The 13,033-nt window shown below is 39.0% G+C and overlaps 2 protein-coding genes across 19 annotated transcripts in view; one reads left to right on the top strand and one right to left on the bottom strand.

Moving 5' to 3' along the window:
• Positions 1-10,956, top strand: part of PDSS1 (decaprenyl diphosphate synthase subunit 1) — a gene marked incomplete at its 5' end in the record, with an annotated part of 36,683 nt that extends 25,727 nt beyond the window's left edge. For 3 of the 4 annotated variants that reach the window (XM_081062253.1, XM_081062255.1, XM_081062254.1), the window contains 4 exons: positions 1,481-1,561; positions 1,672-1,785; positions 7,663-7,743; positions 10,515-10,956. In XM_081062253.1, the coding sequence (XP_080918379.1) occupies positions 1,481-1,561; positions 1,672-1,785; positions 7,663-7,743; positions 10,515-10,655 (417 nt within the window). In that variant the 3' untranslated portion in view covers positions 10,656-10,956. Of the gene's footprint in view, positions 1-1,480; positions 1,562-1,671; positions 1,786-2,137; positions 2,365-7,662; positions 7,744-10,514 lie in introns of all 4 variants that reach the window. The other variant, XR_013994156.1, reaches the window with a different exon arrangement.
• The window catches only part of ABI1 (abl interactor 1), a 114,971-nt gene continuing 112,703 nt past the window's right edge, over positions 10,766-13,033 (bottom strand). For all 15 annotated transcript variants that reach the window (XM_081062614.1, XM_081062610.1, XM_081062616.1 and 12 more), the window contains one exon: positions 10,766-12,886. In XM_081062614.1, the coding sequence (XP_080918740.1) occupies positions 12,711-12,886 (176 nt within the window). In that variant the 3' untranslated portion in view covers positions 10,766-12,710. The remainder of the gene's footprint in view (positions 12,887-13,033) is intronic.

Genomic DNA, 13,033 nt, shown 5'->3' with positions numbered 1-13,033 from the left:
ACAGCGAGCGACACTGAGGTAAGAGCTTTTGACCACACGGTTTACAGACGAGGAAAGTGAAGCCCAGAAAGATGAAGGAACACGCCAAGGACACCCCGCAGGCTGACCAGAGCCCACACTCCTGTACTGTGCTGAGGCCTGAGCAGAGGGAGGGACTGAAGTCAGGGGACAGGGTTCTTTATCATCAGGGACCCCCCCACAGGAAGGAGGCAAGAGTACCAGCTGGCTTTCTCATGGAGGGTCAATTTAGACCCCTCCTCTCCTGTGGAGTACATGCCTCTCCCCTCCCTGTTTTGTTTTTTATCGTCTTTGTTTCCTGAAAATGTGGCCGGCTGCTTAGCATGCTTAGCAGAGCAGCAGGAAATGCACTCAAGGGGCCAGTGCCAGCTAGTTTTCTTTTTGGCGTTTTAAAAAAGACTTAGCTAAAAGTCCTATTTTCTCCCCCACTGAAAAGGAAAAATGTTTTTATACAGTTACATTACAACTTGTGAAAGAAATAGGGAAACAATGAAAGAATAATATCTATGTCTGAAGCATGAGGCTTGAGGCTATTACACACATATCAAGAAATAACTGCATTTCAGAAATAATTGAAATCACTAAAACTTATTAAAAGGAAGGAAGGACTACAAATGGGGAAATAACATGGCAACATCTTGTGTATGATTAGGTATCACTAAAATAAGGACGAACTCATAGAAAAATAACAAAGCCCGCAACTGGGACAGTTGCTGAGTGCTGGAAGCCAGTACTGCACAAATTGGAGTGTTTCTTCTGCATGTCAAAAAGGTTGACCAGCATAGCTGATCTAGTGTAACTTGGTTTTCCCAAAGCAGTGGAAAAGCGGTCTGATCCTTTAAAGGGAAAAAAAGGGATAGTTTTCTTAGAACTTCAGAAAACAATCTGAAACTGAAGTCCTTTCAATAAAAACAAAAACACAGGTACATTGACCCTTGAATAACATGGGTTTGAACTGCACGGGTCCACTTATACATGGATTTTTGTCCAATAAATACTGTAAACTTATTTCCTCTTATGATCTTAATATTTTTCTTTAGCTTATTGTACTAATATAGTACAAAATACACATATTTTTAAGACCGGGTCTTATATTTTTGCTCCAAAAGATGCATTAGAGCTCATTGTCTGGCTAGGTCTTATTTTGGAGAAACGGTAACATACAAAACGTGTTAATGGGCAGTTTTTGTTGTTGGTAAGACTTCTGGTCAACAGGTTTTGGGGGGGCTCAAAAATTATTCATGGATTTTTGACTGCACGGGGTCAGCACTCGTCACCCCCGCATTATTTATGGGTCAGCTGTATGTAGTGGTACATGTTTGGTGTCCTGATAGCAATATCTCCTGATTATACATAACCTCACTGCCTCTTAAGGGAATGGGTTTATGACTCCTTCCACCCAGGGGTTGGCGGCCTTGCTTCTGCCTGCCAGCTCCTTATCTCAGAATTCTCTTTCTTTCAGGTCTCTGTCCTAGGATGCCCTGACCCCGTGGTACATGAGATTGCCTATCAATATGGAAAAAATGTGGGAATAGCTTTTCAGGTTGGTCTGCTTCTTTGTACGACTGTGGCCTGTCTGTTGGTACAGTGGGAAGGGTGGCTGTGATGTTGGGATGGTAGTGCTTGTAACATTCCTTTTTTTCTTCTCACTAGCTAATAGATGACGTATTGGACTTCACCTCATGTTCTGACCAGATGGGCAAACCAACATCAGCTGATCTGAAGCTCGGGTTAGCCACTGGCCCTGTCTTATTTGCTTGTCGGCAGGTAGGTTTTACACACTCCCTTTGACACACAGCTGTGCAGCCCTCTAGAACCAGTATCTTCCAGGCACAGTTGATGGGAAGGTTTAGATGAGTATTTAGGTGAGACGTCGGATCTCGATTTGATCCTGACTCTGTGGCTGAGGTGTTGAGGTCAGTCCTTTCACCCGAGCTTTCTGTTTCCTTATCTGTAAAGCTGAAGTTGCAACCCTCCCCGGGGCTGTGGTGAGGATTCAGAGAATATTCATGGAGATACTTTGTAAATTAGGTGCTGTATGCATTTAAGGTAGTATTGTGATTATTTCCATGTATTTGGAACACTGACAAGGTGAATGGTTTCCACATCTTGATTATAGGACTGGACGGTGGGTGTGCCTCAGAACCCCTTAAAAAGCCACAGGAAGGGCCTCCAAGCATAAGAAATTCTGTGAAATTCTCCAGTTCTAGAAGTGTAATGGGACTGTTTGCTGCTCTCAGAGAGCCCCTCGGCCACTGCCTCAAAAAGTCAAGAAGTCAGTGGAATGAACTACTAGAACCACATAGTTCCTCCTTGCTCCAGATTGAGGGGCTGTCCATTAAGGAAGTAAGTAAAGCTGCCTTCATGTTCTCCTGAGTATGGATGAAAAGCTTAGGAAGCTGCAGAGGTGCTGAGTGAGTTGCAGGGCAGACACTCTGAGAGCCTGCCCTGGCCCCGGGCCACCACAATGCTTTCGGCTGTGCCAAGTGATATTTGGAATTAAGTGGGACACTGGCTAGTATCTGGACATCTTTAACAGATTTCACCTTAGTAGTCTTTAATTCACTATTTAGCAGAGCAGTGAGATGTTCATCGCCATGAGATTAAAAAGTAGCTCTCTGGTCTAAAATACTAGTAACTTTTAGTCTTTCAGAGTTCTGCCTATATTCTTTCTCAGATTTTACAACAATAAATCCTATCTTCCATAGAACCCAGTAATTCCATTCTGATATTACAGAAACCATGACCTTGCTTTTGATCAGTTTCTGATCCAAGAAAGGAGCGATCATGTCTTTTCCACCATTCAGCAGGGCCATAAGCAGGGCAGTGCTCAGAGGAGGCTGCTGGCCCGGGGGCTGGGCCAGGTGACCTTGGATAACACAGTAGTGGTGGACAGCAGTCAACTGAGGAATGAGGGCTGTGAACAGAGACATGGGAGCACTTTGTGGAAACATCTGTCCTCATTACCAGGCTCCATATATCCTCTCAAAATTTTTAGGCAGAGATGAGAAGTAAAGGTGTACTATAAATGGGTCTTTTCTTCTATTGAGACTAACTCACCAGCCTGAAACACAAGAAAGTTAATACATGTGCCAAGTGCTGACAAAAAATTATAAAATCCCCTTGTACACATTAAAGCGTGAGTGAGGAACATTTTCTTTTTACCATTAAGCCACCAAAAAGCAGAGGATTCATCAGCCATGTAAAGGCATGCCCGAGATCAGAAGTTCTGATTGGTCACTGGCTACCATCTCTACAACTAAAAACCTTTATCTACTCTTCAGAGCCTGGTTAGTAAATGTGAACAAAGAACAAGCTGGACAGAGCACATTGGGGTTCTGCCAGCTCAGCAAAGACTCGTGCAGCGAGGCCCTGAGGTTAACAAGATGCCTGAGGAACAGACCTTTCCCAGAAGCATCTGTCTCCTAAAAAGCTTTGGGTGCTATCCTTTGAGAAATCTTAACAATTATAATTGTCACGCATCCCATGATACCAAGTTAACAGCCGAGTCCTATTTCAACCTGAAGGTGATTGAGAATGGCTACCTTTCGTGATTGTTTCACTATGAACATATTCCAAGAGAAACTGATTTGCTTCCCTCGACAAATCAGTTTCCCTCTGGTTTCCCTCTACAAACCAGAGGAGTAATAACTCATTTTACCTTCAGGCATAGTGGGGCAAAGTCGGGGAAACAGACCACCCCTCCATATTGATTTGTCCTCATCTGCAAGAGTTGAAAAATGCTGGTTTTAAATTAAAAAAAAAAAAACAACACAAAAAAGAGCAAGGAAAAGGAACAAAGCTTACAGCGCCCCAAACCACAGGTTTTGTTTCACTGGAAATCCCAGCATCACAAGGCACACACTCACCCTCACCAGACGCCACTTTTCCCATCTGCCCATAAGGCATTGGGAGGAGTGAAAAGGCACGTTGCAGCCTTAGAAAAGGGAACACGAAAGGAGGCTGAGCAGGAAGTGAGTGACTCTGGGCAGGAGCTGTTTCCTATGTAGGCTGATCTTTCTTGTGGCGCATGGGCCAAAGTTAGTCAAATATGTATTTATAAGTTGTTTTCATATAAAACATCAAGTTTAGATTCCACTAAGGATTACACTGTCAAAATAGGGATTCATGACCAGAAGTTTGTCTGTCAAAAGACTTATCAGGGCTAAAATGGATTTGGGTAAAACACGTTCCAAAAATAACATGAGAATGTGCAGTATTCCATTAAATTGACAAGGCATCGTTTTCATAGTGTGCAAAGGATTCTTATAAAAGAATCTCTAATCTCACAATGAACTTGTCTTTGCAGTGTTAAGTCCGTTCTGCAAATAAAGTGATGCTCAAACTTGGCGAAAATTAAACACTTGGTAAACAGCACATCAAGCAGTTAAACATTCCAGGTCTAAGACAGTATTCACTTTACCACACAATAATATTGCCACTGCAAAAGCTAGTACCGGGTGAGCTTGTCTGCTCCCCAGTAGGTCTTCCCTCAAAGTAGGTTAACTGGTGTGCTCTGGCAGTGAAAATGCACTGACAACACTCGAGGAAGTCTCTGTGTCAGCTTTCATTATTTGTAATTAACCTACCCATTTAGTGGAGTAGTTGAAAGATGTTTATAATCTTTTTCCAGAGGCAGGTGAGTTTTGTTTGCAGATTGAGGTAAACCTTCGAACTTTTTCATTGGTGAACAGCCTCACTGGACCAAGACCATGAATCGTGGGAAACTGCTTCTACTTTCGAACTTAGCCCGGGGAATTTGGCATGTATTAGACCCAGCCAGCAACTTGATAGAAATTCCCTCTTTGGAATTCACCATTTTTAACATCTCTCTGAAGGGGTTTCTGGATAGCAGTTGGTATAGGGGATTTAAGAAGAGTTTCAAGATTTCTGGGGAGGTCCCAGTGATGACAGTATCCTTCCACGTATATGTGCGTACATATTTTCCTTAAGAACAAAACCTCATGTTAGATCTTTAACGAGGATATAGATCAGATTTTGAGATCTTCACAAACAAAATGGAAGTGGGATTTTTTGTTGTTTTTGTTTGTGTTTTGATGATACTACATTAGCTAGTTTTCAAATAGCCTTTAAAAGGTCTTTCCCTTTCTTCTTCTGCTTCTCTTCCCTATTTAATAAATCACCAAACGTAAATGTCAGCCTGGAGTTGTACTTCCCAACTGTGGTCACCATCACCAGCCCCTGCACCAGCCACACAGGCTTTTGCTAGTGTGAGCAGCTGGCACCATGGTTTCCCATGTTTTGTTGAAGCTCACTCCAATTTATTGATCACCTTTGTAGTTCAGTGTATGGTGTGGTTTACACAGTACAGAGTTAGAATCTGATTCTTCCACAGCTGGTTTTCCTACTCATGAAACAGAGTCTTAGCAAACAAAAATTTTCTTATTTCTCATTAAATCTGCAGGCAGAAAAATGATTCTTCCTACTATGTTTCTCATTTCTTCTCCACATACACTCTAAGGGAACAGAAGAGTGTCCAGGGGAAGAGTTTGATATTTGCATAGTAAAACTGCACACAGTACATCTTTCAAAGGAAGGATGTAGCCATACTCAATGCAGATGTTTTTTTTTCAAACTGCTTTCACAATGCTTTTTATAGTAAAAGGAATCAGAAAAACCATCTAATCAGCACATTTTACAACACTTGTTACTACTGCAGAGAAAGCTCAAATACCATAAACAAGGTAATTTTACCAGCTGCCTCGGAGGAGGATCCCATCAGCTTTGAGGATATAGCCTTCTAGAACTCCGATTTTGGAATCTGGTATTAATAAACTAATAAATTGCCTCCTTGATTTGACTTTTAACCACTAAAATTGATTGACTTAAGCTTTCCTGATTTGTTTCCTATAAAATTTAAATTATTTTTACAAGGCCAGTAACTAAAGCAAATTACTGGTTTTCCCCGAAGACTAACAAGTTGCTGGCTCTTTAAATGTGATAAGCACATCAGAAGTCTCTACATGTTTATAGCTTTGTTGTGACACATACTTTATCCTGAAAGGAACACTCTTTAAGTCCTAATCTGCCATCATCTGGTTGAGGTTTGTCTGTGGGTGCCCTACTTTTACTTCTGAATTACCAGTACCTTGGTGGTGGTTACAGGACAACTTATTTCATCCTTCAGGCTCACTGCCAGGGAAAAACTGGCAACTGCTGTAAGCACTGAGATGTGTCCAAAACAAACACATCATCTTACCTCTTATTTTGCGGGACCGTAAGCTGTTAGAGCTAATGGATGTCAGACCGTGTAGTCCAGCCCCTCCGTGACACAGATGAGGAGGCTAAGACCCAAGAGCCGGACCATCAGCTCTGAGGCGTCTTTTGGAGCAAAACTTAATATAAGACCCTGTATTATGTTATATTAATTATAAATTTTTGCTCCAAAAGACGCATTAGAGCTGATGATCCGACTAGGTCTTATTTTCGGGGAAAGACTGTACTAGAAACGGAATGCAACTCACTCAGCTGTGGCGGCACCAGCACTAGAGCTGCTCTAGAAAATGAAGTGATTTGGTGTCCTGGCTTCCTGATTCTGTTATTGGTGACAATTCTCCTAAATTGTTGCTAAGTATCACAGAATATAGATTTTTCTCTTGGGTGCCTTTTGTTTCTGTTTTCTTTTTCCCTTATTGCCATCAGCATAACACTGGTCTTTATAATTTACTACAGTAACCTGGGTATTTTTACCTGTCTCCTCTAATTCACTGGTACTCCACCTTGGTTACACATTGAAAACACCCAGAAAGTTTTTAAAATCCTGAGGCCCAGAGCAAACCACAAGCCAATATAATCAGTCTTTGGGAGCAGATCAGGCCGCTGTATTACAAACCTCCTGAAGTGACGCCAGTGTGCGGTCAGCGTTGAGTAGTGCTGTTCTAACCCACTGCTGAGGCAGAGCTCTGCTCATAAGACCCTCAGCTCAGAAACCTCAGTAGCTTTTAAGTGTCACTCAACTTAGCATTGTGTTTCCCCGAAAATAAGACCTAGCCGGACCATCAGCTCTAAGGCGTCTTTTGGAGCAAAACTTAATATAAGACCCTGTATTATGTTATGTTAATTACATATTAATTTTTGCTCCACAAGACGCATTAGAGCTGATGATCCGACTAGGTCTTATTTTCGGGGAAAGACTGTACTAGAAACGGAATGCCTAACTCCCACCCTCATGCTCGGTCAGTGGTTCTCAAAATGCCAGCAGAGACCAGCAGAATCAGCATCACCTAGGAACTTGTTAGAAGACATGCTCAGGCCCACCCCTTCTGAGTTAGAAAGTTGGAGGAGAGGCTTTGGCCTCTGGTGATTCTGGTGAGATAGAAAATTCCAGAACCGTAAAGAAGTCAGAACGATTTTGAGATATACTGTTCTTTCTCTTCCTTACTCAGCACTGGACCAAGGATAGAACAGAACATCAGATGAACACCGTGCTCCAGTCCAGGCCCTGGGCATGGAACATGAGTGCCTGTCTTAGCTGTTTCTTTAGTTGTTACAATTTACCGCTCCCCTACATCATCTAATCACCTTTTTGTTTGCTCCTTTTATTATCTCCTATTGTTACAAACTAGTGTTAGAACATATGATTCTGCCAAGAGCAATAAATAGGTTTTCTTTCTTTATGGTTAGTTCCCAGAAATGAATGCTATGATAATGAGACGGTTCAGTTTGCCAGGAGATGTGGACAAAGCCCGACAGTACGTATTACAGGTAAGATTATTTTTAAAAGACAACAGCAGGTACAGTGTAACAAAGTTTTTGAACCAACCAAAATTTCACATTAAATTTTAGGTACAAAACCAAGTTCCGGTCCATTCTTGATTTGACAGAAACCAAGAAGGGAAAACTTGTAGAATTCATTTTTCTTGTGTCGAATTCTTCGCCAAAGATCCTAATTTAATTGTTCTTGGGTAGGGCTTCGACGTTAATATTTTTTGGAAGTCACCCAAGTGATTGTAATGTACAGTCAGTGTTGAAACCCACTGGTTTGGACCCAGTCTTCGCCATACGCACCACCAGTAGTTACGCCTTCTCCCAGTCACCCAGACTGCTCTCCGCTCTAGTCCGAGTCCTCACCCTTGCCATGGCTAGACTGTTACAGCAATTTACTCAAAATTGGTCTTTTCCTGGCCCATCCTATATAACTGTCATAAATGTGTGACTAAAGAAATGTTAACATGAAAAAAACATTGAACTGACACAGGCAAACAACTATTTAACCTTCGGAGCTATAAGCTTATTTCAAATATACTGCCACATATCCTCAGAACTTTTCTATTGAATATTGTCAGTTTCAATGACTCTTGAGAATGAGCTGTTTCTAATATCCAAATCCAAAGTCATTTGGAGCCAACAGATCTAGTTAATGAGATGGAGCAAGCAATTTTTAGTAAGTATGATCTGAGATCTATAATTAGTCCAATACTTGAAAAAATTCCGAATGACTACCTTTCAGATTCTTTTAATTTTCAAAAAGCAAAGGCTGTATTTCTGTTTTAACCTTTTATACTGTTATGCATCATAATTTGCTATGGGTTACCACCTTTCAGAGGGTGGTTTGGCAGTACTGTTAAAACCTCAGCATGAGAGGGGGCTGTCGCTGATGAAGAAGTTGCTATGCCTGAGAGGTCCTGGCTTCAGAACTAGCAGTGTGACTGAAGGTTGAAAGGATAAGTGGGACTGCAAAGAAGGAAATTAATTGTAGCTCTTACACAGAACAGTGAAGTGCCAGCCAGCCTAGGCATAAATGCACGTAGAAAAAAATCCACAGGATGTTCTTTAAACAAATTCTCCAAAGACCTCTATATATAAATAGGGGAGTTCAAAAATAACTACATCATAAAACAAGAACAGGACAGTATCTTTAAACAATGAATAAGAACAAGCTCTGAGAAATTTTAAATGATTGTGAAAAACTAACTGCGAAAAGTTGGAATGTGGAATTGAAGAAATCTTCCCAAATGTAAACAAGGGAAGAAAATGAGGAAAGCTCTTAAGAGGATCAGTACAATCATGTAACAGATATTTCAGAAAGAAAATTAAAAAATGAAACCAAAGAAAAAAGTGGTCACCTACAAAAGGCAAAGGGATCAAAACTGGCTCAGTGTATAGCAAAAACACTGCATGCAAGAAGGCCATGAGCAAGGCCTTCCAAATGGTGAGGAAACCTTTTAGACCTAGAATTTTGTATGCTCTGGAGGTAAAAGTCATCATCACACTTAAGGATAAAAGTTGGCTTCAGTACACCTTTTCCGGGTAAGCTATTTGTGGATGTATTGCAGCAAGTGTGAGAACACCAAGTAAGAGAAAGCTACAGGTATGAAAACCAGTGAAATGAACCTAACAGTTCAATGAAAAGTCATCCTGTGATGGCAGTTGTACAACAGCTAAAAAGCAGTCAGTCTAAGTAACGAATAGAATGTTTAAGGCATTAGAAATATTAGGAATCAAGAGATCCTTTCCCAAAGGAAGCAAAGGAGGCTGTTACACTCAGAAGTAGGCTCTGTACTTACACTAAGGCACAAACTAAGCTGTGTCCCATTTTGTGTCAACTGGTACAGAAAGGCACATCCCCAACCACATTAGGGGTATTTTACTCTCAATGAAAGAGGCATCATGAACTTGGAACCATGGAGAGGAAACAAAACTGTTGACTTGCTTCTACAGTAAACATTTTTTTACATCATGGAAATAATAATTTTATCAGTGTTCAGCTTTTAGAAAAAACCAACATAAAAACATGGCTACAGAATAGAATGCAAACTTATCTACAATGTGAAGGTTTAGTTAAAAGCCAAAAGAAGAGCAGCACTGGTTTTCTCACAGAAGATCAAGTCAGAAGGTGATACCACACGATGGCAAAAGTCATCAACAGAAAAACTAAAGAGAGTTAGCTGTATTTTAATTTTAAAAATCTTAAAAATGAAAAGCTAAAAATAGCAATATAATGATCAAATTAGGACCATAGTATGGGTGGGCTAAATCCTCGTTTTTCTTAGTAGAAAGGCAAAAGATAATAACTAAAATTGATCATTAAAAAATAAAACATGGATAAAAAACCTGGCGCCTGTGGAAGACCTGTTGATTTTCATCATCAGCTCTTCTGTCTACTTTTATTAGTAATATTTGTTTAAACTTTCATTGTAGATTTTTTCATTTAAAAATTTATTGTATAGATATTTTATACATGTAGAACTTTAAAACTCTAGTATTTAAATTAAAAACAGGGAAATCGATGGTTCTTGATATTAAGGAGGTAGGTGCTTTGCATGCTAACAGTGAAACTTTGCTTCAGTCTGGGGAAGGGGCCTGAGAGAAGCAGGCAGAGGAAGCTGGAACTCTGAGCTGAAGAGAACTTTAGAAACATAGTTTGGCTATTAATGAACCAAACCTTAGATAGAGGTATGTTTTAGTTCATTCTAACGATTTTAAGAGCTGATCCAGGGTAACACGCATCTGTCCTGTTTCTCTGTGCCCCACAGAGTGATGGTGTGCAACAAACAACCTACCTCGCCCAGCGGTACTGCCACGAAGCAATAAGAGAGATCAGTAAACTTCGACCATCCCCAGAAAGAGATGCTCTCATACAACTCTCGGAAACTGTACTCACAAGAGATAAATGACATGTCTTTCAGTTATTTCTGGCAGCTATTTTACCAGACTGTGCCTAAAGAATTTTGTGGAATATACTTTGCGTCATGTGCAGATAACCAAAAATCATTTCAACCTTAATGATGGGCAATTTTTTTTTTATTGGCAAAGTTTTTCAGAAAATTTTTTAAATGTAATTAAACCATCTGAATCTGTCATTCTGGTCCTGTAAATTCTAATCAAGGTATCTTGATGGTTATATGTGGTATTGTTTACACTGTTAATATTCACATGTAAAGCCATTACACAAATAAATAATCAATGTTAAAATTCAAACAGTTTATCTTATTTCACTATAGGAGTAAAAGATCAGAGAACTGTGAGGTCTACATTTCAATCCGCATTAGATTTTAACAATATCCAAAACTTCACATAGGAGAATGGTTTATTATAAAAGACTGTACATAAAATTTAGACGTTAAATATGAAGTTAAGAGAATATTCCACTCAAAAAAATGAAGAAGGTAGCTAGCAGAGCACTAGTGAAACTGCAATTATGTTTAAAATTAACAAAGGCAAAATGCATATGCAACAGTCATACTGATTTGGTAGCAATGGTCTTTAATTTGCAGGAATAAATATTTTGCACTAGCCTTACCATTTACTATGTTGTTGTAAGTCTGTAACGCCCAGTACGTAACTGTAATTAGAAATCCAAACAATTCCTCAATACACAGAAACCCACACTTGGGTGCTCTACTTTAACATCCCAAGCAATACAGAATTATACACAAGAGAAAACATCCCTCAAAACCTCCCATAAATTAAGAGGACACACACAAAGTGCATATGTTGCATTTCAATTATGTCAAAAGACAATACAAATCTGTTGGTCAGGTATATCCTTGTTTGTTGATTAATATATGATCTACCTTTTTTCCCAATCATTATAAAAACCTTTATGTTGCTAGTGCCAGGTAATGGATTAATTTGTGCCTATTCAAAAATCAATCGCATTCACGTCTACAAAACAGTATGTAAAAGATACTTATGATTTCCTTTCATCAAACCAGTATGCAGCCGTCCACTGGAAAACTGAAAGACTGATAACAGCAGTGCTTAAGAATCTTACCCACAGAATATGTATACTTTTACACATTTTCTTAGCTTTGAAAAAAGTTACTTTAGAAAAACAAGTAGATTCTATTGTAAAGAACCACAGATTTTAAATCTGCAAGAATCCATCTCATTGATGGGGGGACAAGTTGAAATAAGGCTCAAATTTTTTTCCAAGTTAATATACTGAGAAAATAGACCATAATTCTGCAATAAATCAGTATCTTTTATTTATTTTTTTAAAGCAAACCAGTGAAGGAAAGGACAAAAACCTCTGGTTCACTTATATATTTATGAATGGAAAAAATTTATAATGCAAATTCACTCATTAAAAAACTTAGGTACAAATTACAACATTACAGATAACCTTTTTTTTGTTTTGTTTCACATGGAAAGCTTAGAGACTCGATTCATTTCAAGAGACCTAAGTACGAGTACTCCAAGTAAATATTACACAAATTGGAAGCATCTTGGATTTTTTAAAGTATATGTCAATACATAAATTTGTATGCATGCTTTAAACAAAGTTATATTTCAAGAATGAGAGAGTCTAAACAAAAAGTATGACCAGCACCAGCATTTAAGTTTCTGATTTTAATATTAGTCTGACATAGCATTAGTAACCATGCTCACTAAAACATGTAAAGGTACAATCTGAATCATGATTTGTTATATATTATACTCCATATTCCCAGAATATTTAGGCTGGTCATAAAGTTAACATTGTGTAAGTAAGTACATAAGCAAAATCAGTTATGGGCAGCTTCTTGTATAAATTGCTGTTTAGCAATATACAAACTGCCTCAAAGATTTATGCTTACAGGTAGACATTCAATTATTCCAATAAAACAGCATGTCCTGAAAATATGGGCACATTTTAAAACATTTTAAGACAATTCTGTTACCCATTAATAGTCCCACAGTATGACTCAGTAATAATAAGAACCTACTTTAAAAGAAAAAAAAAAAGTTTAATCAGTATAGTGCATGATTGATTCAACATAATTCCCAGGGAACAGACCAGTCACTCGATTGCAAACTCCTTCATACCAACCATCATCGTTCTTCTTTATCACATAAATGATTGCACCCTCCATAAATGACAGCTCATCATCCTTGTCTTTCGTATAATCGTATATTGCCACAACTATGGAGAAAGAGTCAAAATAACACATGAGTGCACTCCATCCAACATTTAACTGAATTTTAAAATATGTCAATTAAATATATAATATAGCAGAACTATTTTTATGAATATTTTTAATTCTTACATTTATAAATTTAGGTAGAGCAG

The sequence above is a fragment of the Rhinolophus hipposideros genome (assembly GCF_964194185.1).
Source record: "Rhinolophus hipposideros genome assembly, chromosome: 1".
Taxonomy (NCBI): Eukaryota; Metazoa; Chordata; class Mammalia; order Chiroptera; family Rhinolophidae; genus Rhinolophus; species Rhinolophus hipposideros.
This window is presented reverse-complemented; position numbering and strand designations above follow the sequence as displayed.